The sequence below is a fragment of the Pollicipes pollicipes genome, unplaced genomic scaffold (genome assembly GCF_011947565.3).
Source record: "Pollicipes pollicipes isolate AB1234 unplaced genomic scaffold, Ppol_2.1 Scaffold_2555;HRSCAF=2994_pilon_pilon_pilon, whole genome shotgun sequence".
Lineage (NCBI taxonomy): Eukaryota > Metazoa > Arthropoda > Thecostraca > Pollicipedomorpha > Pollicipedidae > Pollicipes > Pollicipes pollicipes.
In genome coordinates, this window is record NW_023596136.1 from 43,753,760 (window position 1) to 43,779,443 (window position 25,684).

General features: G+C 51.1%; 1 protein-coding gene and 1 non-coding gene across 2 annotated transcripts; both read right to left on the bottom strand.

Annotated features, from left to right (window-relative positions):
• Window positions 1-11,441: 11,441 nt before the first annotated feature.
• LOC119102818 (DNA-directed RNA polymerase III subunit RPC3) lies at window positions 11,442-20,942 on the bottom strand (the record flags this gene model as incomplete). Its single annotated transcript, XM_037226273.1, is given in 2 exon segments — window positions 11,442-11,611; window positions 20,775-20,942. Coding segments are annotated over 2 exon segments (312 nt in total), but the record flags the coding sequence as incomplete, so codon positions are not given.
• Window positions 17,653-17,724, bottom strand: TRNAM-CAU (transfer RNA methionine (anticodon CAU)). The gene has a single exon. It is a non-coding gene; the product is annotated as a tRNA-Met (tRNA).
• Window positions 20,943-25,684: the final 4,742 nt, after the last annotated feature.

The window sequence follows — 25,684 nt, forward strand, 5'->3', positions numbered from 1 at the left end:
GGCCACGGAGCGGCCGTGGTGGGCAATGCAGAGAGGCGTAGATGTTAGGCAAGTGTTTTGACGTTTGTGCGAGTATCAGTCACTCGGCACGCTGTTCTACAAGGTTCTGATCGTTTCTCGAGGGATGTAAAAAGGAAGGAAGTTCCGGAAGAACTGTATGTTTTCTGACATTTCAAACACAGCGCATTCCCGGAGCAACGAAGGTAGTGTTTCAGACCGATACTAATATTTACATGAAATGTGAAGAATGCTTTCGCCTCGGTAATGTGCTGTACGTGAAACATGACCACACATGCAATTACTTAAAGCCTTCTTTCATTTTACTTTTACCTTGGAAATGTCAGAGCACTGAAGAACACTCTAAGCGTTGCTATGGCTGACACTGTCACCGAATGCACGGACTAAAACGCATTTAACATCCTTGTGTTGTAAACCCTTTTGCTATTGTATGAGCAAAGTATTGCAGCTATTTCGGTACCAAAATTTGCCATTATATTCGTACTGCATCGGCATAAAACCGTGTAACGATGGATGCGTAATACGCACGCCTTTTGGAAATGCCATGTTGGGGGATATCCTCGCCACGATAGCAACTGACAAGTAGCTGTCAAGCTAAACAAGAGAACGTTGGGAAAACTATAAACATAGGAGATCTGACCCCAAAACTCTGACATAATTTTTCCGTGGCATCAGGTGAGTACATGCTTTCAGCTGCTGCTGTCCTGGCGGGGATCGGGCATGCGGCGAGATATCTGTCCTCCTCAGCGCGCGCAGACCACATCTTGCGCGTCGCCTGCGTCTGCGGCCGTTGCCTGTGTGTGTGTTGGGAAGAGGGGGGGGGGGGGGGGGGGAGGTTGTCGTCGGTCTGGAGCTGATTTCCAGATGTGCATGGGGGGGGGGGGGGGGTGGGGGTGGGAAGCGTCCGCGACCGTACCTGGATGGTGACCACCTGCAGGGTGCGGCCCCGCAGGTACTCCCTAGCCTCCTGCAGCCGCACCATCTCCTGGTCGGCCCGCTCGCTGACCTCCCGGTGGGCAGCCGCTGGCGACAGACGCAGCGCACAGCTCAGGTCACGCGCTGACCGCCTGCGCCGGGGGACCGCCCGCCGGTTCACCGCAGCGCGCGGGCTGATACAGACCCCTGTCTGAATTTCAAACAGTGCGCTTCCGTCGCTTGATATGGCTGCGACTGATGAACTTTTGCGCGCGATGAAGGCACGGCGCCAGGCTAAGGGCATGGACTACAGACAGCCGCATGGAACTGAATGTAATCAAACCGAACCTTTTAACAGAAATGAGGGCAGTGGTGTCGCGAAGGAACATTGAACGCCATTCATCACAGCGCCCCCAAATGCACGGGATAATCTGACGTTTGCCCATTGCCGTTATTTTTATAACATGGCCAGCTTTTGGGTCTTCTATTCCGGTAGCTCATGCACGTAAAACACACATCTCGTTCTTCGTGGCATTTGCAAAACCAATTTTGGGGTAGATTACTTCTATGTGATCATAGGATATTTTCATATATACATATACACACCCACACCCACACCCATATACATATATATATATATATATATATATATATATATATATATTCTCACATATTTACACACACACACACACACACACACACATATATATATATATATATATATATATATATATATATATATATATATATATAATACCCAGTATTCTCTGAAGGCGGATCTGCCCGGCATCCACAAACCTCTCCCCTCCACCTAGTTCATAGACCTATGGCCCAGTGTTTTGAACAGAGAGGTACACCATTAAAGGTAAGTTTAGACAGTGCGCTGATGAGTGATGCCAGGGCTCTTCTATCGCTATCAGCAACGTTGAATAATGTTTGCGGAGCTCCAAAATCGCTGCAAGTTACAGATACGCCCACACAAAATGCGACTGTGGTGCATCAACATTCGCTAAAACATACATAGCACACAGGTCATGCCTGCTTTAAGCATTAACAGGTGAGATAGGCAGCCCACTTCCAGCAATTTCGCGCATACCTTCTTGCAGGAAAGCGGGAACTCTGGGAGGGGTAGGGGGACAGGGAGCTGATCGCCAACTTTCGGAATATATTTCAAAGGCTCTGTGGGCGTTGACTGGAGAAGACAGTCAGACAACAGCCAACATCTTTTTTTGTTTTTGATCTGTTCGCGAAACCTCAATACCTCTTCCATGGCGGTGGGGATCTTGGTCTGGTCAAGAATGCGGCTATAGAGCGAATGCTCCTGTGCAGTGCCCCTTTGAGAGCTTGCCCAGCTAGGCGAACGTCATGAGAAACGATCGCACTTTGATAATGGGACCACCCATAGCTTATGCGATGCGTTCATATCGATTATAACACAAACGGTACGGCAAACTTTACGGCTTCCCTGGCACACATTAACAACGCACATAACACCAGGTACGACGCCAGGCGCCGTTCCATCCAACGACAGGCACACACTCAATGGGCTACTGATAATTGGTGTCGTTCCACTCCTTGATCCTCACAACCATCTTTCCCCTCTTCACAGGCGAAATGTGCGAGCAGTTTGAGAGGCAGGGAGCAAAGTGCAACAACAATCACGATAGCCAGCAGATTGCGCTCTGAGTATCTTTGTTAGATCATCATGTATCGATACATTTGTGTTTCGTATTTGGTCCCATGGGACCAAATACCATAATATCGCACACGTGATATGGCGAATGGGTGCATGACAAGGAAACTAAATCGCCTCTGGGGTAAAAATTTACAGATATTTTGGTAGAGTTGACATTAGGCCATGTGTTTGGCTCCCGATTTTCGTACTTGTAGATGCCCAATCTTGTACCAATTTAGGCTACGGTCAATCAACGCTTGTGCGAAAAGGGCTAATATGACTTCTCTCCCAGAAAGGAGCATTAGCAGCGGTCCCGGGCAGAACGGAAGCCCATATTGCTGCCCAGTCTTCGTGCAGCAATAAGGTTTAGGTACGAATCAACCCTCTGGCCTATCTTACACATATTGCATAGTGAGTATTGACGCACCAATCCCCGACCAGTGATAAGCGTTGATCATACCGTCCGAAGAAATGATGCCACTTGGGAAAAGGGAACTCATGTTCGAGGTGGCAGGTACGTCTTTCAAATAGCAAGTGAGTGAGCTCTCGTTTTAAACCTCCTATATCATGGCTATCACATCTTACCCTCAAAACATTGGTGTCTCATATCAATCCTTGACTAATAAAGCCAAACTATTCCGTAAGTGAGGCAGCAGCTGCCCCAGCAGCTCAGTGTGTGGTCAGTGGTAATATTCGTGAAACGAGTGGCCTCGCGTCCTGGGAAATGCGCCAAAGTTCAAATGGCGGAGTATGCTCGTCAGGGCTTGTGTGATGACGTCATCCATCATTCTGCCGACACTAATGGCGTTCCGTCGCGAAATCGACGTCCGATGCAAGGTGCAGAGAAACACGGCCATGCATGGTCCAGGCCTCTGTTCTGTTGTGTCCCGCAGAGTTGGACTGGCTGAAGATTCTCCCTCTGTAACTTGGCTGGAATCTATTGTAGTAAATGTGGGCGCCATGGATGTTGAATGGCCCAACAAAGACCATTCAAGGCGAACAAAGAATTCGATTCCCACAGTCGAGCCTACGGTACATACCGAGCCAGGGATTGATCCCGCATGACATCTTAGGGCGCCTACGTCCTTCTGAGGGGCCAAGCTCCTCAACTGAGTGCACTTTTCAAATCCGCCAATTGCGCTATTTAACCACAGTAATTAGATTACATAGATGTACCTAATTCGAGCAAAGTATGGCAAACTCATGCTTTACATCGTCTCGGAAATGACCAGGGTTCCATTACCTCCATTTTTTGGGATCCGTCCTTGCGCAGTACTGTAACGCGGTTCAAAGCGTTACAGTACTACACGTCTTGCATCACATAAGTTTCCTCCCCGAATAAGCTATCACTCGTGTGCGGCGGCAGACCCTCGGACAGTAGCGCCGACCGGTTCACGTGCGTGGCCGCCACGGCACGGCGGCACGGCGCCGCCGGCGTCCGAGGCTGGCCGCCGGCTCCGCCTCACCTGTGACGCTGCCGACGATGGCCAGCACCAGCACCAGCCGGAGCTGGCCGGTCGGACCGGCACGCCGCCGGCCCATGTCGTCCCGGCCGCAATCACAGACTGCGGGCGGCCGCTGACCGCCGGCCGCCGGCCTGGTCCGGGCGGGGTGCGCGCACACACCGCCCCGCCCACCGGCCCGCACAGCCGGACCGGAGACGCTGACCGCTGGCCGCCGGCCTGGTCCGGGCGGGGTGTGCTGGCCTGGTCCGGGCGGGGTGTGCTGGTCCTGGTCCGGACGGGCGCACACACACACCGCCCCGCCCACCGGCCCGCACAGCCGGACCAGAGACGCGGGCCGGTCTACGACGGACTGGTCCCGGAAACGCACGGAGCGGGCACGGTCACCGGCCGTTACGTGACACGCTTCTTCGCAGCGTGCGGCTGGTGAAAGGAATTGAAACGTTCCATCGTTGAGTTCCAGCGAATGAACACGTTCATAGCGGCGTACTTGTCCACCAACATCTCGCTGGGTCACCGTGCGAATGGTGCGTGCAGCTGCCGCAGTGGCTACGTGCGTTTTAGCTACAGGCGCTTGCCAAGCTTCCACGTGAACTTAAGCGCCCAATCCATGCAAAAACTTCCAGGCAGCAGCGTGTGGTACGTCATGTATTGCATCATGTGCGCTGATTTAGCCATTAGATGTTTGTCGCAAACAAGAACTGTTGTGTACAAAAGGAATCATAACAATATCACACCCAAGGGAAACAGCATATACCACAGCATTGTCATTCGATGCTCGCACGCGCAAGATCTCCTCTCACGAATCACCTGTTATCTATTCGGCTGTGGCCATACTCACCCGCCCACTGTTCCCAGGCAGCGGTGCTCAACTGTTATCCCATCCGTTTGCATTTTCCGCAGCACTATCGCTATAGACTGCGGGAGGCTTTCATAAAAGTTAAAACCAAGCGTTAGTATTTTGCACTGTGATAAAAAGCAGTGCGAATGGAGCTAAACGCTACGAAAAAGCGCAACCGGTGACATCGTGTGTTTTTTCGTAAAGTGACCACTCAGTATGTCACAAACGTCTTCCCCATTTCCCTACCGATGCCAGTAGTTTTCCGAAAATTAGCACCCAATCCCGCCACTTACCTTGCCACTTACCTTACCTTTTTAATGCGGATACCACATGCATTAGTTTCTAACTCGCAGTCTCTGTTTGCCATCATATCACGCATAACGGCACCACGCTCACTCACATGGCCAGACTTCAATGCAAGGCAAACGGGTGTAAGTGACGAACTTGCGTGGTCGGTTGTGCATTGGTGACCTTCGTATGATTTTGCGCTGACCGTTTGATGCGAATAGGTGCCATTGCAATTATAACAATGTCGACTAGATGCAATATACCGCCTGTTATTACTGTTGAAGATCAGGTCACCAAATGACACGTGACCTACATCGCCTACCACATACTCCAGGATATCCCTAACGTATGCATTGAGTGACGAGCATTCAAATCGCATCCACATCAGTCGTGGCGCACGCCATTCGCAAGAACGATATTTAACACGCGACCGGGTGGCCAGTTGAAGACCCCTCGTTTGGTTGGGGGGTGGGAGTGGGGTGGGGGTCAAGTTGACCCCCTCCTGATACCTCGGAAAATAAGATAGCTATAGACACCAAATAAACATGGTGAGCTGAACTATGTATGAAGAAACTTACGTCAAATTTGAGGTTCCACATCATGATCATGGGATTAAATAAGGTCAAACAAGGTTAAACTCCGGATTAATGTCTAAAATGCCCCCAGACCTTCTCACGCAATCGCCGTGAACCCAGATACCTGTTTCGAGAAAACGTCAGTGGTGGTCATTCAAGGTGCTGACCTTGCTTGACCTTTAAATATCAAGGTGACCGATAAGGTTCAAAATTGCTATTATTTTCTCTCAAAAAGGCGTCAGGAATTACGCTACATGGAATGTTTGTACACAAATGTTTGCCAGTGTCATTTTAGGTCAGCGTTGTAATTTAAATTCTTAAAAGATCATGAAACATGTCTGTTGCAGTCGCTGTCAATACTAAATTCAAATTGACCACCAAAAAAACAACCACACAGAGCAAGCTTTCGAGTACATAACAGGTCTGTTTTGACCTGTCTAGCTTTCACATCCAACCTTAGGTTATTTCCTTTTTTGTGACTCTAAATTCAGTTGGCCGTTTGCCCCAAAAACTATCTCGGAGATGTACGGCTTCATCTAACACTCCGTTGTCGCAACGGATTGAAGGATATGCTTGAAATGGCCGCGCCGCCAGCCAAGGCCTAAATTTGACCTGTCATAGGTCAGCGACCTCACAAGGTACATCTAATTTTTATCCCAAGAGATTTCCCATTCAGTTGCCTACAACTATGCAAAGTTTACCGCGGTTATGCCACGCCGTTCGGAAATCAATTTGGAAAAAAGCCTTGGGGTCAAATTGACGCCCCACCCGCGCGCGTGTTAAGGGACAGGGCATGACCTCACTGTCTACCTTGGTAATAGGAAAACATCACAGGGTAGGAGTTACGATTCAAAAAAAAAAAAATATGAAAGGTCGTGGATGCAAGAAAATATATGTGTTACGGCCACAACAAAAGGCCAGAAGTGTCCTAACTTACCTTTAAAAGATGCAGATCATTGGCGCTTTCAAATAATACAATGGCTTTATCAGATCTAAAAAAAAACACTGAACAAATGCAAACTATTTCCTCGTGCAACTTTTCAGGGGACCTCTACGTATGGTCAGCTATAAATCATGACTTACTTTTGCCCGGATGTAGTACACGATGCAAATGAAGTTATGTGCCAAATGTCTTCAAATCGGAGATATGGCAAACACAGTGTCCTAGAATTGCCGACTTTGGGTGTAAAGCAACACCGTATGACGAGGAATTTTTCACTCCTTTTCCCCATATGTTATGTGAATTTTTCACTCCCGCCTAACCTTGTGCAATCGCACATGCCAAACCCCTATTCCCTTTTCTGAGGTTTTCAGATGTCATCCAAAACCGAGCTCACATGAAACCACCAAGCATAAACGAGGCTCCACAGAACCTGGACACCTATGGCTATGTCCTGCCTCACCTACATCTTAATCATGTCTATGTATGCACAGAGCAAGGGCGCCAGGTACCCCCAAGCCCAAGAACCCCAGCGACTCCACCCGCTTGCACGCATTAAGTTTGGTTTGTTTACAACATGCATTACAATCGGCAGCTATGTGCCGAATGCAAACTTTTACGCGTGCCCTTTTTTTCGTCTCACCACCACACCACGAAAGCAGAGCCTGGTGCAAACACAAGCAAGTCCTGGTAGATTATTTTACTCCACGTATTTCTTTTTCCCCGAGGAAACTTGACCACTAAACTGCATCACTTCCGAAATGCAGGAGTGAAGGATTCAAGAAATGCCTTCCAAATTAAATTTACAAGATGAAAATCACGACTTAAGGACTTATTTTGACAAATTTTGAGTCAAATCATCTAATTAAAAAATTTTGCCAGAAAAGCATCAGTCTTTATATTTATTCAACTACTTTTATTTTTCTTGGTATCATACGAGTGTGATACCAATTTCTTCTTCCTTTCTTTTGGATTGTCTTTAGAGGAACCATCTGTTGCTTAAAATGTTAACCAACTTCTCTGCAAGATTCTCCAACTGCAAACTTGTACGTGTTTCATACATGAATCGGATTAATTCGCCAGCCGCCCGAAGCATGTTGCACCAAGCGATTTCAAATATTTTGATTTGTATGTTGTCAGCATTGTCTGGTGTCAGCAAGCATACACAAATGAACTGAATAAAAATGCAAGTTGAAACCAGCCAAAAATTAGCTACATCATATTTTTATCATATGCGCTACTGTCAACAGATAGGTGAGATGAGATGATGTACAACATATGGGCTACCCTAAGTTAGGTTAAGTTGGCTAAGTGCATGGCAAGTGGCAACAGGAATTGTGCAAGAATCAGTAACTTACAACTGCTGCTGTGATACAAACAGGTTAGACAGGATGAGATGAAGTAAGGCCTCTTTACGTTAGGCATAGTTAGGCTACTTTTGTGGAACACGCATGGTATTTTGTAAGAAACAGTGACAAAATGTTTGCTTTCCCTGACCCCAACTTAACAAAAGCCAGATGTCTATTGTGTTCCACTTGGTGATGGGCTGATGTGTATGAGTCTAAGGTTTTTTTGTTTGAGTGTTTTATGCTTGTTGTATTTTCTGTTATTTTGTTATTGAATTCCTTTGCTTCGTTTTGTGTTAAAGTGCTGTGGAAAGGAAGCGCAAAGTGCAGCATCAAATTATTGGTGTTAATAATTGTTTACGCTCACTGAACTGTCATGAAATTACTATGCTTTAATGTATTGTTTCGCTTTAGCGGCTTTAGATGCTAAAAACCAAAAGGTTTTGTCAGGTTTATGATATTACGCCCCTGACAACTTGAAATAGATGTCTTTGTTTGCTGAAGCAACAGTCATGGCTCATAAGTTCCGTCTTTGTGAATTAATTTTTTCACTCCTGCACGGTCTTTTTGCGGTGGAATTTTTCACTCCTACCCTAGTTCAAAAGTATTTCTAGCTCCCTGGGCAAACGTGTCTTGGTGATCTATCGTCGAGCATCCCAGATGCCAGACGGTGATGCATAAACATCGCACGCTGATATCCGCACGGGAAGCCTGCCGGTGAGCTCAGACTGTGTCGCGTGGGCTCCTGCACGCGTCTCGGTCCTCGTGCACCGCACTACGGCACGGGCGTCTGACACATGAAACTCCGATGCAGACTTAGCCGCTCGGCGAACTCCGAAGCGGCGCAGAGGCGTGGACCACAGACACGCGGGACCCAGTCTCTCACGTGCGGAACGAAGGCGCCAATCCCAGCAGCTGACACAAAGGATTCCGACACCGGTCCCAGCAGCTGACACTCAGAATCCCGGCGCCGGTCCCAGCAACTAACACAAAGGATTCCGACACTGGTCCCAGAAACGGACACACAGGATCCCGGCACCGGTCTCAGCAACTAACACAAAAAATTCCGACACTTGTCCCAGCAAGTGACACACAGGATTTCGACACCGGTCCCAGCAAACCACGCACAGGATCCTGACGCCGGTCCCAGAACACGGTTCGCAGGATCCCGGCACCGTTCTCAGAATATGACATACATGATCCGTGATCCCGATGACAGTCTCAGAACATGACACACAGGATCTCGACACCGGTCTCATAGAATGGCGTATGGGATTCAACACCCGTCTCAACACCTGACACACAATATTCCGACACCGGCCTCAGAACATGGCTCGCAAGATCCCAACACCGACCTCAGAATGACACGCATGGCCCCGAAACCGGTCCCGCCTCCGGCACGGGTTTCCGTCCAGTCTAGGACACCGCCCCGGGCCTCAGCCGTGTCGGGCGGGGCATACTGTTATGGGCAAACCGGCCTGCGGTCGCTCAGGCGCGTGCGTTGCGCAATTACCGCTGTGTTCCGCTATCAACAGACACCGATCGTATGGTACGCTAGCCTCGCGCAAGTGAGGTGGCGTGTGAACTGCGAGTCGAGGTGCGCTGCTGTCATTAACTCGAGAAACGATGCACACGCACGCTTGGACGCGACCTCCTTCATTGACGTCGTCAACATGCACCTTGCCCAGCTCGTCGTACACAGGCACATGTGGTTTTTGCCATGCACAGACGGCGGCGTCATCACGCCCGTCAGACGCGGCTATAGAAGCAGATGATCTGAGAGTGCAGGTTTTCAGCTGGTGTTGCGACGAGGCGTGACAATCTTACAACTAAAAGGGACGTTACCAGCCCCGACTTTTTTAGCATTCATTCGCCTCGCGTCCTCTGCCCAGATGCCACACCTCTTTCCTTCCTTTTCGGAAACGTCCTTAGCAATACCAGCGTGCCTCGTATTATTGGCACCGGCATATTTGCCGGCAGGTACAAGAGCCCGAGCCGCTGAGTCTTACTCGTAGGCGGCAAGGGCAGACAGGGTGTCTCAGTTTTGAGGTCACCCTCGCCGATGATTTTCCTTTAATGCCCTCTCGGTCGAGCTTTTTGCAATGTTGTGGACTCCAAGCGGAACCTTCGCAGCTGGGCAGGGATCACAGGTTGCAGATCACAGGAGGGAAAGATCGCAGATCGCAGGAGGGAAAGATCGCAGATCGCAGGAGGGAAAGATCTCAGATCACAGGAGGGAAAGATCGCAGATCGCAGGAGGGAAAGGATCGCAGGAGGGAAAGGATCGCAGGTCGCAGATCGCAGGAAGGAAAGGATCGATGATCGCAATAGATTCCGATTCAAACCTGAACTCTGCGTGGAAAGGCTTCACATTTCTGGAAACGTAACTTCAACCATCTGCACTGGGGCTTCGGTAGCCATCAATTTCTCAGAAATAAACAATGTATACATTCTCGGGTAATCGAGAAACAAACTGTTATATTTCTCTGAAGCAAATGCTCCTTGTGGCAGTTTGGTGAAATATGTAGCGCCAGCGTGTCTCCACGCGCGCATAATTCAATACGGCGAGTACTCAACACAACGCATCACAATGAGGATAACACCAAAAGGTCAAGGTATGTAGAGCATGGTTTCGCCAATGTCAGCCAAAGACAAATATTCCCGGTGAAACGTGCCAGCAAAGGTACTGCATTATTACTATGGCAAACAAGTTACGGCGCTGACTGGCATGCTAGCTCATTAGCCGTTACACATTACAAAACCATTACAGGACCTGGAAAATGCAGCTTATACGCTCCACTTGACATATTCTTGACACCAAAATAAAAAAGCTCCGCAAAAATTGGCGACGCGATGAGGATTTTGGTGTCAAATTCAGCCAAGTGGTGCATGTTGATCGCGTATATATCACCTCCGCGGTGGCCACGGGCTACCAATGTTGCATGCGCGAGACCGGCTCCACCCACATGCTATGCCTTAGCCATTTCAGTCCTATACAATGATGTCCATCATTTTCCGACAGGATGAGGCTGATGTTGGAATCAATGCAAGCTACATGCATGCGGCCGGCTCTTCTTCCATAACATACCGTATCAATTTAAACTGTCAACAATGATAACCAACATTTTCTGACAGGTTAAGTTTTTGTTGGAATCAGTGCATGCCCATGTAACTTCCTGAGAAGCGGTTTGACTGCCCGAATCTGTTCGAACATCTGAAGTGTAGAAGAGTTATGATATTGATTTAAATACCATGCCTAACCTGCTACAATATCCTCCGGCCGTGGAACTGGGACACCACAAACATCGGCGGCTGATGCGTCCATCATCATCGTCATCCCAGGCCCCGCTCCACCGCCGTCTGAGCTCAAACACCCTCGCTGCCGTCCGCCGTATATTGCGCGTGGTCACTTCATGGCACTGTACTTCAGGCAGGTCTGCAGCAGGAAGAGGGTCTGGTCGAGCTGCAGCTCTGCCAGCGACAGCTTGTCGGTGACGGCCGCCGCCCGCGCCAGCTCGGCCCGCTCCGGCTCGGTCAGCGCCTCCTCCACCTGCCCGAACACAGTCACGGACACAGTCACGGACACAGTCACAAACACAGTCACGAACACAATCACGGTCAGTCACGAACACAGTCACGAACAGTCAGTCACGCTCACGGTCACGACCAGTCACGGACACAGTCACGGAAGTCACGAACACAGTCACGGATACAGTCACGAACATAGTCACGGACACAGTCACGAGCGCAGTCACGGATACATTCACGGCGTCACGAACACAGTCACGGTCACAGCCACAGTCACAGACACAGTCACGAACACAGTTACGGACACAGTCACGGACAGTCACAGTCACGGTCACAGTCACGAACAGTCACGGACACAGTCACGGACAGTCCCGAACACAGTCACAGATACAGTCACGAACACAGTCACGAGCACAGTCATGGACACATTCACGGACAGTCATGAACACAGTCACGGACACAGTCACGGAAGTCACGAGCAGTCACGGACACATTCACGGACAGTCACGAACACAGTCACGGGCACGATCACAGCCACAGTCACAGTCAGTCATGGTGTTGAGAACTGACCATCAACTGCACACCACTGTCAGAGAAGATCCAAACAGGTTGCACGTGACAGTCATGATGTCCGGCTCTGACCACAACAAAGGAACGTGGGCGAACAACCGACATCAACACCAGGGCCCATGCATACATGTACAAACTAGTGGATGGCAACAGCGCCCCCCAGCTGCTCGGTTAGCCATCATCAGCCGTTCAGGTGTGTCCCAGCGTTGCGCAAAGTGAACTGTAAGCCGTCAGCTCCATATTCCATGCATACGGACAGAGTTTGGTAGGCGCTCATTTTTGAGTCGCACAACGCGAGCGAGCAATGGCTACCCGTGGATGTGAAATGTCCGCCGAGCTTGGTCCTCTTGTAACCCAGACTGATTGAAACTGTTGCTATCCGTGTCATGACGAAAGCATGTTTGGCGCCCTCCTATGTTTAGGGTGTGTTGCACTTGTGCGCGTTGAGTACTTTTATGTACGTCCCTAATACAGAACACTGAAAATTCACGCCATGGACGCCCCAAATTATGTAACTAACTGATTGATGGATGGATGGATTGGCTCTGAACGGACGACATACGGTGAATGGGAGCTAAGCGCATCATATGCATGCGATATACTAAGTTCGCGCCAATATTGAGTTTCTACGGTGCGTGGATTTAGCTCTCTCTCTCTCTCTCTCTCTCTCATCTCTCTCTCTCTCTCTCTCTCTCTCTCTCTCTTCTCTCTCTCTTCTCATCTCATCGTCTCTCCTTCTCTCTCTCTCCTCTCTCTCTCTCTCTCTCTCTCTCTCTCTCTCTCTCTCTCTCTCTCTCTCTCTCTCTCTCTTCTCCCTCCCTTCTCCCTCTCTCTACTCTCCTCTCCCTTTCTCCCTCTCCCTATCCCCTTCTCCCTCTTCCCTCTCCCTCTCCCTCTCCCTCTCCCTCTCCCTCTCCCTCTCCCTCTCTCTCTCTCGTTGTAGTGGAACGTGTTCGGCTTCGGACCGAGCTGCCCCGGTTCAATACCTGTCACAGGATGATTCCACCGGCTCTCGACTTGCAGCCGGGGCAGCCACGCTAGCAACTCAGTAGTTGTGCGCAGCGATGAATTTTACGCGACTCTGTCGCTGTCCGCTCGAACCCGTACATATCGCAGCCATGAACACAAATGCAGGATATTACAAACACAGACGCGAATACAACCACTCGTCCGTGCCGGAACGGACCCGGTGGACACGCCGGCCAGAGGCCGTCGGGGTCGATTGTCACTAGCGGTGCTACCTGACCGCCGTCGGCCAGGTCTCGGCAACAGCCGGCTTCATTATCCAATCACCGCACGGTCGATGGACGAGGGCAGGTCAGCGCCAGTCCGCGGCCGAACCACGCGTCCAGGCCGTGCCGGGTTGATTTAGAACTTTATTGTCCGTTTTAAACGGTCAATTTCGTCACTTTATTACGACATTCATTATGTCAATTAGCTTTTAATGTGAATTAGCTTTAGAAGCTTAAAAAAGTAGCCTTCAATGTCAGTTAATGTTCAGAACTTGCATTTTTCCCAAAATAAGCTGATTCCGTCACCAGGTTAGTAACATCGCTTAGCTTAAGTGCCCATCATGATTATCCTTACTTGCGTAGTCGACGACTTAAAGAGCATTCCACCTCTGGGACACATGTCAAAAACACACTCTGGTGAAACTTCAGGACCGTTTACGTCTACTAGTATCACTCGTACTGCCACTGCAGCATCATCAAGATACGACAAGGACACAAATCTTGATTATTTTCGGGTCCAATTTGCGCTGTCAACGGCTTGTGACAAGCACCACAATTCTTCCTTCCTTGGAAGCCCCAGAGCGGACCCTGAGTCCACGGCAACTGCGTGACCGCCGTCGCCATGACAACGGTAGAATTTGCTAAGGGCCGTTTTCTGCTGTCATGGGTTCGAGGCACCAATTCTGAACTGCTTTAACCGACACATTGTGGGCCTACGGGCTTAAAAAATGCACCTCTGCTGATGAGAGTGACGTGTAAATTAACATTTGTAATGCGTACGGCGGGCGGCAAGGGCCAGTTGCCGACAAACGCGTCGGTGGAATTTTGAAACAGTGTGCCACTGTAGACCGTGTGGTACGCCGTTTCCCAAAGCCACAGTGCGCCTCGAAAAGAGCCAATGTGGTAAATGCCATAGGGAGAAGGAAGGGGAGAAGTCAAAGCGATAGGATAACATTTCGTTGAATTCGCGGAATTAGAGCTTCATGTTCGCATATATCTTTCTCTACACCGAGTGTTTCAAGCTTTCGTAGCATCTATTACGCAAACATTTCACCGAATAAGTGTTCCACACACTGCAAAACGCACATGTTGGAAAAAGCAAGGCGAAAGAGATGCATTACGTTCACAAAGCTGAACAGGGAGTCCCATGATATTTTTTTCCGCCGGAGCAGCCACTTTAAATTGGAATACTGAGATTTTCAGAGCGAGGGATTTCGAAAAAAACTGGTGTATTGATCAAATCGGGCGCGTGTGATGTCACAATAACTGAAAATAAAAGCGAGGCGGCATGCCCTGATCATAATCATATGAGGGGTCATCCATAAATTACGTAACGCGTGAATGCGTGCTGGCGGTGGCGACCTTCTGGCGCCACCGCCAGCACGCACTGCCCCGCGTCGCCTGGAGCCAAGCGTTTGTTATTCACGACCAGCGTAAAAGAACCAAGTTGTTAGCGCCACAGTTCTCACGTTGGTACTGCGAACGTGACATAACTGGCACGGCACCGCCAGCGCGGAACGGCTGACGGTCAGGTCCATGGCGCTGCGGGCGCGTAACAAAGGTCGGGAGGAGGCACGGGCCTGGAACGCCGCGTCCATCAAGCGCCAGGCATGGTGGCACACGCGAACAGAGCGGGGAGGAGGCCGCCTGTGACCAGACGTGGTGGCGCACACGCGAGCGGAGAGGAGGCCGCCTGTCACCAGGCGTGGTGGCACACACGAACAGAGCGGAAAGAAGGCCGCCTGTCACCAGGCATGGTGGCACACACGAACAGAGCGGAGAGGAGGCCGCCTGTGACCAAACGTGGTGGCGCACACGCGAGCGGAGAGGAGGCCGCCTGTCACCAGGCGTGGTGGCACACACGAACAGAGCGGGGAGGAGGCCGCCTGTCACCAGACGTGGTGGCACACACGCGGGCGGAAAGAAGGCAGCCTGCCACCAGGCGTGGTGGCACACACGAACAGAGCGGGGAGGAAGCCACCTGTCACCAGACGTGGTGGCACACAGGCGAGCGGGTAGGAGGCCGCCTGCCACCAGGCGTGGTGGCACACAGGCGAGCGGAGAGGCCACCTGTCACCGGACGTGGTGGCACACAGGCGAGCGGTGAGGAGACCACCTGTCGCCAGGCGTGGCGACACGCGAGCGGCGGGGCGTGACGACTGAGCGCCCAATGAACAGCATAGCTCGGTCACAGGCCAGGCCAACATTGTCATTACTGCGCATGATCAGGACGCAAGCAGTTAAAAGCGCAGCTGAAGCAATCGCTTATAGTCGTGATCCTGGCTAACTAACCACTCGACCCTAAATCTCTTCACATTGTGACTCATCGAAGCCCTTCCTGGAGCCCCGTATTGTTTTGAGCACACATACCCCGCAAAAGACCCAGTGAAATAAGGGCTATCCAGTTAAGTCCGAAATGAAGTGAGAAATCCGGACCTTTGTCGGAAAGCACGTTCCCAACGGCAAGTCATTCACCTGTCATTTAACAGCAACCCTCCCAATGGTTCCATGAATGTCGCCGGATCAACTTGAACAAACTACCGAGCTTGAAAAGAGTTATACCGGCAACCTTCAAACACCAGTCACAGTCGCCACCTCAGCATGACGTCACCAGTCACAGTCACCACCTCAGCTTCACGTCACCAGACACAGTCACTACCTCAGCTTCACGTCACCAGTGACAGTCACCACCTAAGCTTCACGTCACCAGTGACAGTCACTACCTCAGCTTCACGTCACCAGTGACAGTCACCACCTAAGCTTCACGTCACCAGTGACAGTCACCACCTAAGCTTCACGTCACCAGTGACAGTCACTACCTCAGCTTCACGTCACCAGTGCTGTCCATACATCTGCAGAATGCCGAAGAAAAGGGTGGAGTGCGAAATCACACTACCTGTTTTTTATCCGAAAAGAACACTTCACGTATGCTCTTTTATCCGGGCTTCTGATCAACGCCCAACACATACTTTACTGTATACGGCATTCCATTAATGCTATCAGCGCCGACACAACTAACACTGCACGCCGAATATTTGCACATGCCAGCGAGTCACACACACACATATATCAGGCCTGTCAGGAGGGAATTTCACATGAACAGTGAGAACATTTTCCACTCGCTCGGCCGGGCTGGCCGTCATGCTATCCATAAACAAGCGCCATGCAAAGCTTTAGGTTAACGATTATCGCAGCTTCATTCATGAGGGTCGTAGCAACGAAGATTTTCAAGAACAAGGACAAATTCTTCAAAGTTGCAACTGACTTTGAGTTTATCAATTTTTAGACATTTACAGGTGAGCTGTTCAATCAGGTGTTACTCTCTCGCAACGCCGCATTTTTCTCGCAACATCACTGCAACGCCGCCGCACAGACTACAGCCTCACTTTCGTAAGCATGAGAGGTGTGAGGTTCGCTAATTGCGAACAATAACGCGACTCATATCACTCAACTTTTTGTTCTCTCTCAACTTGTTCAACTCAACTCAAAAGTTGCGAACAATAATCGCACTCTGCGCGAGTTCAAAACGGGCTGCAATCTAAAATCGCGATGCAACAACACTAGACTGTTACACAATAACACAGCCAAAATACACAAACACGGACGCATTTTGACAGAAAGGGGCAGTGGTACTGATGAAACCACGGATAGCTTTTCGTCACATGACTCACGGCAAAGCTGTGGGTTGACGTGTGTACTCGGTCTCACGCGCCCTCGAGCGCAAACCGTCAGCTCGCGCGTATTTACGAGCTTTAAGGAATGGTCTAGATCTTGACAACAGAAGCACACAGCCATGGAACGACCAAGCGGAAAGCGGCCAAGCCCACACTTTCCGGCGACAGTTTCAAATGGAGGAAGTTGCGGCCTAAACCACGAGAGAATGTGGGCATGAAAACTAGAGGCACGTTCTGCACCGCGAGTATCGTAACCATCTATAATGCTCGCGTTTTTTGCAACGCTCGGGTCAACCAAAAGCGTAAGCCATTACATATTCATATCCGTCGTCCACTTAACAGACAGGCCTTATTCGACCGGTAGCCGGCAAATCTGAGTGCTTTGAAAATAAGGCAGCGAACACGGCATCAGTGAACTCTCCGAGTGCTAAACCATGACCAAGAGCTGACTCTTTATACTTTTGGCCAGACCCATTGAAATGTGTCTCCGTGGAACTGGAATTGAAAAGAGGAGTCGGGTTGCCTATAACCTATAATGCTGTGTGTTCTGAAACCCTAAGCACATGAAAGGCAACATGCGAAAAACGTAGCAGAGCGTGGTTTCGATCCACGGACCTCTGGGTTATGGGCCCAGCACGCTTCCACTGCGCCACTCTGCTCGCGCCCACTTGCGACGCAAAAGCAAAATATACCGATGATGAACTGTGTACATCGGTTCGCGCACTTCCGAGGAATGTTAACATAGGATAAATCAGTAATTACAATTTCATTCCTCAGAGCGAAATAAATCGGAGACAAACTCGAAGAATGGAGATATTGTTGGGTCAACCCACCTATATCTCCATTTTCCTGAATTTTATTCGAGGAATAAGGCTATTACTACTGTCTTAATAATGAACTGTCACACGCTCACACAACGAGCCCGGCGAAACTAACACTATTTTACGTGCTGTGCTGGTTAAAATGTCATATTTTTCACACATCCACCTGGCAAATTAAAACCATATTAACTCCATGTGAATGTACTCAACGCTGGAGATTGCACGCACACCTTAGAGACTGTTAAGGTAGAATTTCGCGCGTAAGAACATTTCCAAAAGTGGCATGCATATACTGTTCTCAGGCAACTCTTCAGCGTAGTAATTTGTGACCTTGTTTTCGCCACCATCGTATCACTGGGCATAAATGCACCAGGACAGGCGTCGCCCAGCCTATATCAATGTTCACTGAAATGAGCATGCGTTTGTTATCTTGTGGTGTTTTTGCCGTGTTAAGAAAATCGTGAATAAAGGTCCCATGGACATCCAAACGGACCTAGGTCCAACTCCAGATCCACCAGACCCAATAGGGCCTAAAATGCGGATGGTCCCGAGGTCAAGAAATGGTCCAGGTCAAGGAATGGTCCCTGAGGTCCACGGACCCCAGGGGACGCGTCTGGGCACGCACAGTACGAAGGAAAACGATTGCACTGAATAAGAGACAAAGGAAGATCGCTGGTTGGGACAAAAGTTCACGCAGTACCATAACATCGGCCTGCTCAGCAGACCACACCTGATTACTCTGAGGTCACCCTGTCCGTCCGGCGTCCAGTGGGTCCTTCCTGGCCACCAGCGGTTTCCAGTCCTCTAGCGCTTTGCTACTTCTGGCCTCTCTGGCCCATCAAAGTCAATTCTGGACGCCTGAAGGGGATTCGTATAGCATAATAAGAGTGTTCTCATCCGTATGTCAACATAAGGATGTTGTTCATTCAGGGCTTTTCAGTGCCCAGGATCCCTCTGGCTGCCCATGTGCCATTTTAGCCGCCCAGGACACTTATGGCCAATGAGAGGCCTGAGTGAGCGCCTGAGTGCCCACCTGGCTACCGAGGGCCTTCTGACCGTTCAAGGGCTCGTCTGGTTACCAGTCATACAGCTGGATCCTCCCAGCCCTCTGGACACTCGGAGTTTCGTTAACTATTCAGGATTCGTTTGGCCGTTCGGAGTACTTGATATCACAGCCGGAAGTCTCGTGGACGACAACCATTCTTCTAGCTCTGCAATCAGTGGAGTCGGTGGCGATTTTGAAAGGAAGCTGTACCGAGTCACCGATAACCAAGCGAGTTCAATAATTCTTTAATTCCTTCAAACCCGGAGCCGATCCTAAAGGGCTTAGCACCTGCTGGCTCGAATAACCCAGGACGAATCAGGACGTCACGGGACACAGCAGATCCATATTCAATAGTCACTTATTGCAATATAGATGTGGATTTAGACACGCTGAGGATCGCACTCCGACAGATCCATTAGCCACTGATTGTTTTCCACTGCAAAGGCTTGAATAAACAATCGCCCTCCTGATTTGCTACGATCTAATAGACGCTTATTCATTGAATCGAAAGTTGTAAAGCGGCAAAAGACATGCCCATTTGTGAGCAACCAACCACGTTCGATCAGACAGCCAGCGCGACCACGCCAAGAGCGGGCTTTGAGTCCCGTCCACACAGACGTACAGCATGACCACACGCTCTGATTCCTTGGAAGGCACACATGCTCCGGCTGTTCTCGCATCCTTGGAACTGAATCGCGTGATGCCGCTCGACAAATACAAATCTAGAACCTGCTTCGAAACGCAACGCTCGGATTCCAAGCGCCCCACAGATCGATGCCGAGCACGGTGATACCCGATACGTACGCCCTTACTCGGCCCGCACCCGATTGGCACTAAACCCGCCCGTCTGCGTGGGTCCGCGGAGATTGAGCCAGTTTCATCTTTATCGAAGTTAGAGAGGAATTGTAGTCCGCTTGCCCGCTCCAGATTAAGGTCAATCAAAAGCACGTTCATAAATCGCAGATGTTGGCATGAAGAGGAACTTTCCCTGATTGAACGCCTGGGCTTCCGTAACAGGCCACGCCAGCATGCCGGTCTGAATTCAAAGATACTGTTGCAGGTCGAGAAACGAAGCCTGGAACGCGACTTAAAAACTAGTGGAGCCCAAACCACTGTCATCGTTTTAACCGAACGCTTCTAGAGACCGCCGAATGTCCGAGCGACACGAGAACCACATTCGGATACCCGGTCACAAGACGACGGCCCTTATATCATGCGGCACTGATTGAAGGGAGGGGAGCGGCAACATGGTTCTGCTTGACCGGGAACAAGCCTGCACACCAGACAGCAGGTGCCATATCGTGGCACACCCCTGACCACAGGGTGCGTGACTGTGTGTGACGAACGCGACGTGGCCATGACGAATCCCTGCGTGAAGCACCAGCAACCACGCTGCTTCTATTAGCGCCCAAAGCCACGACGCACCGCGATTCAAACTCGGATGTTAACGCGAAAGCCGCAAAACCCACCCCTGCCCCTGCGCTATCACACCCTTTACTAGTGACGTCACACTGTGGCCGGGCAGTGCAGGCTCTGCCGGCTCCCCAGGCCGCGGCCTGCGTGACAGGGGACCCTGGTCCCGCAGCACGCTCTAGCCCGCGTGACAGGGGACCCTGGTCCCGCAGCACAATTCAGCCCATCACGACCAGCACTCGAGTCTCTGCCAGTCGGTCCCGGTCCCGCACACCACTTTCGGTGTCGGTGTCGGTGTCGGTGTCGGCGTCGGTGTCGGTGTCAGTGTCGGTGTGTGCCAGTGCCGGTGCCAGTGTCTGTGTCAGCGTGTATGTCAGTTCCGGTGTCAGTGTCAGTGTCAGTGTCAGCGTGTCAGCGTGAGCGCCGGTACCTCTGCCAGCTGGTCGTCGCCGGCGCCCTGCTCCCTCAGCGTAGCCAGGATGGACTCGACGCGCAGCTGCTTGTCGTGAAGCCGCTGGTGGCGGCTGGTCTCATCCGCGCGTGACGTCAGCATGTTCAGCAGCGCCCGGTAACACGTCTCGATCAGCATCCGGGTCAGCTGAAGACACACAAAGACCCAGGGTCAGCTGAAGACACACAGACACAGGGTCAGCTGAGAACACAGGGACAGAGTCAGCTGAGAAAACAAGGGAACACAGGGTTAACTGAGGACACACAGGGACACAGAGTCAGCTAAGAACACTAGGTTAGGGGGGGGACACAGGGTTAGCTGAGGACACACGAGGAAACAGGGTCAGATGAGGACACACGAGGAAACATGGTCAACTGAGAACACGCAGGTACCTATGGTTAGCTGAAGACACTTGGGGACGCAGGGTATCACGGACACGCTCACGCGTCAGACAAAATATAGCAATGGGCTCGACAAACACTGTCCTCGCCGACGGTGCACAGGGGTTCCTCCATCGAATATTCAGTGGCCTTTCCCCCCTCCCGACCCCAACCCCCTCCGACGGAATTGGCCGGCAGGATCTGGTGACAAGGCGCGCCGTCGCCGACACCGGCATCGTCCAACCACGCACACAGGTACTGCTCGTTTGAGTCGGCTTTCGCATGGTGCAGAAGCGCGATACGCAGAACTGCCTCGTTCTCCCCACCGTTCTTGTATGTTGTCAGAACTAACATCATGCTTTCATCGTTGGCAGACACGCGTGTCATGCCTCCGGTACCGCGGGTCGCCAGACCAGCCGTCGCGAGCGAGTACCAGGTCTGCTCGGGGCCGTGTATGTGTGTGTGGGGGGGGGGGGGGAGCCGTCGGGGGCTGGGGTTGGGGGATGGGACTGACTATTCGATGGCGGACTACCTGAGCGCCGTTGGTGGGGGCAGTGATTGTCGAGCCCTTTGTCATTGTTTCCTTATGCCCCCGCTGCGGCGCTGGAGCGGCCGGACCCTGACCCGGACCCGGACCCAGACCCGCAGCAGCGCCACCGCCCTTGTGCGGCAGCTAGGCAGGTACCTCCCGGGCCGGTCCCGGCAGGCGCCTGGTAAAGGCTCGCTGGAGGCCGAGACGAAAACGGGCCTGACCGATGGGAGACGACACGAAGGGCGCCCGGCGCAGCAGACGACTAAATGGCTTTCGCACGATTCACGAGGCATTGCCGCGCGAGAAATTGCTGTTGTCTGAAATGACCGCGTTGGTCGACACACAGGCAATCATTCTTCTCAAAACTTCAAATCTGCGTTCTGTTCGGTGAGCAACAAGAGCCAATCAGCGTGTTGCGGCTTCCGCGGTTCGCATCGCTCGGCCGCGTGGCGTAGCTGCTGTCCGCGCCGAACCCCACTTACAGGGTATGTTTTACAGCTGAAGATAGTGATGAAATGATGCGCCAGATATGACGAAACAATCTCGCTTATGACTATTGGTGTACTTCTTAAGTAGAAAGGACCGCTCTAGACAACACCATTCTCTGTTTGGTAAATATGCTCCTCAGTGCGTCATGGTTTGATTACGTCATCGTACCTTGCACGACATTGGTTGAGAGCCAATTGACGGCCGTTATATCTGGAAATCGCGCTCACCAATGCCAGATATGAACGCCTCGACAATTATATCCTATTGGCCTTGATCGCCGCATGGCTTAAGGAATGGCAAGATTTGAATGACGTTATTGTGACGTCGTGAATACTGAGGTGACTTCGAAATACTCTCCCGAATACAAATTTCCCCATTTTCGCGGACGTGTGGGAAGGAAACTAGCGAGCCTTAGGTCTTAAGGCAGGCAGGATTGTGAACAGCACCGAAAGGTCCTCAAGATGACTATTTCAGTTCAAAACCCCATGAAAATGTCGAACACTCCCTTTAAATTGTCAATGGAGACACAGCACCTTTTGCACAGGCCATGTGACCTGCGGGTCGTGACGTCACGGCATCGGAGTGACGTCACACTAGGCGACGCTTGAGTGCGCCACCACGCGATACGGATTTGTGCACAAGCCGTCTACACCGCCAGTCCGCTGTCAAGTCTGCATCGGCACAGCACGAGATGTCCCGGAATGATTTACAGTGGATAGTGCACGGTTGAAGTTCTCCCATCCAACAGCCCAAATTACATTTGTTTGATAAGGCAGGTTGTCAAGTAGTCAGGTTGTTGGGTTGACTCGGTTGTTTGGTTCGTCAGATTCAGATTCGTGGTTCGTCAGACGTTGTTTGACTAGTCAGGTTGTTTGGATAGTCAGCGCGTTTGGAGAGTCAGGGCGTTTGGAGAGTCAGGGCGTTTGGATAGTAAGTTTTTTAACTAATCCACAGCGGGCAGTTGATGCGCATTCACCGCGCCGAATGTGAAACGGCGCGTCAGGCGGCCGGTCTCGCCCCGCCCAGCCCGGCTGCCGGGCGCCGCCCGACCGGCGCTCCGCGTCAGGACTGTGCGGACACTGGACGGAGCCACATCGACATAATTTCACGCTCAATCGATATCGTTCGGGTGACCTAGCATTCAGGGGAGGTATTAGGAGCACACAGTTCTTGGTACATGTGGGAAGGGATACGACATGGGCTCAATCTCGAGACAACCACGCCGCAATGGATAATATAAACATCCGTGGAGGTAATTGGCTTGGCCAGTAGGAGCTGGAATGTCATGCAATCATTCATGTCCGCGACTAACGCGCACTTTCATTGAACATGAGCCCCTCTATGTTCATTGCTTTAAGTACACAAGTGGGCGGCACACCTTCATTGTCAGCGCTGGCTAACAATGCCATGAAGGAATCAATGCCATGAAAGGTACATTAAAGGGAGGGGGGGGGGGGGGGGGTCCACATTTGAAAATATTGAGACAAGTATCAGATATGGTGAAACAAGCTCACTTAAAAAATATTGGTATACCTTAAGTGGAAAAGACCAGGCTGCTCCAAACAGGACAATTCTCTGTTCAACAAATATGCTCCTCAATGTGTCCTGGTGTGCTTACGTCATCGTACCTACAAAACATTGATTTAGCGCCAATTGACAGCCGTTATATCTGGAAATCGCTCTCACATACCCCCGATAGGCAGTGCGTATACACCCTCCAAAACGGAGGGCGGTTATGCACCGGACCTATACACCCTCCAAAACAGAGGGCGGTTATGCACCGGACTTATACCCCCCACAAAACAGAGGGCGGTTATGCACCGGACTTATACACCCTCCAAAACAGAGGGCGGTTACGTACCGGGCTTATACACCCTCCAAAACAGAGGGCAGTTACGCACCGGGCTTATACACCCTCCAAAAATCTTCCAGATGGTTGTGCGTGTCAAGCATACGCAGATTGGCAGTCTTGGAGGGAAGCAAGTGCAAAAATGCAGAATCCCGCCCGAAAAGTCAGCTGTATGCGTGATAGACACCAAACGATCACGAAATCCATCAACTTACTCCGAACCAGTTCTATTCTGATCACGAATTTTCGGCCGCCGGGCCCGCATCTCCAGTGGATGCATGGTTGGAGTGCTGGTCTCGCACGCGGGAAGCCCGGGTTCAAATCCCGACGACGGCCGTTGTTAAATGAGTGGCTTCATGATCTATCGGCGTGGCGTGATGATGTCAACTCGGTTCACTTCAAAGCGGAATAAATTATGACTTGGGCTTTTCATATCGTACAGTACCGTAGTTTCTAATGCCAGGGGGAGGGCGTCCGCACCCTACAAAGATATTGAGGATCCCGTGAAGGTTGACCGTAAATCTAAATGAGTGTGACACACTCAATAGCCAGCGGAAATGATGCCTACGACGGCGCCAACATGTAGGATTACGTTCGGCAATTGCGCGTAAAAATTCATCGGCGCGTATTCGACTGCTGCTCAGAGGCGAAGGCGCCAAGGCCAATAGGGATGGAACCTGAACGGTCATGGGTGCCTCAGGAGGCCAACAAAGTGGCTCCCTTCAACAAGTACAGGGTCCTCAGAGCAAGCAAAAAGAACTCAAGGCCAACGCGGTGGGCCACTAAACGATCGGTAGTGTTTCGACAGGCCGACATACGGAGACCCGGTCATAGCAGAGGACCCTCCGAGGAAAGGGGAATTATTCAATACCTTAAATTAATACCCTTGAGCAGTCAAGAGTGCACGGGCAGATTAACAACACGAGTCTCGATAGGAGTGAAAAGTCAGCCACAAATGAGACCAAAGGGGGAGAGCCCTCGATCAAAAGTAGAGGGCCCCTGAGCATCGACTGTCTCCGTGCCTTACCTTATCGGAGCCCTAGCAACAGCACAAGGTCCTTCAAGCCAGTGGAAAGAACCTGAAATTTATACGAAGGGCCCCTAAGCAGCTGAGTGTACTCTGGCATATGCGGCCCCGGGAAGTGCACATAGCCTTTCAGGCAAATGGGAAGAATCCGTGGAGGAAAACCCCATTGATCAACAGTGCTCAGGCGTGGAGGCAGGTAGCTTCCCAATAGCACACTGGGCCCGACGAAAAAATGGGAGTAGATCAAGGGTAACGTGGAAAGCTCCTTAGCGATCAGATTGACGCGGGAAGTGGACATATAGGGACAGGCAGCCAACAGCGTAATGCCTCTAGACAGCGTAATGAGCCCCCAATTTTCCCCCCGCAAAATTTCCTGTCGGCGAAGAATGAACTTCGTTTACTTATGAACTCTTTACTTTTGCTAGCAATGGCTCTTGGTCATCCGTAGGCCCAAAGGCATCCAATTTTGTTGTGCTTTTGTTGTAAGGAAACTGCGTCCACCCGGCCGGTTATGGGCCCCTTCGGAGCCTTTAGGTTCCCTCGGCATGGTCCATGGGACATGGTCCTGTGACTCCCCCAACCCACTTCATCCGCCACCGGCCCGAGCAGCTG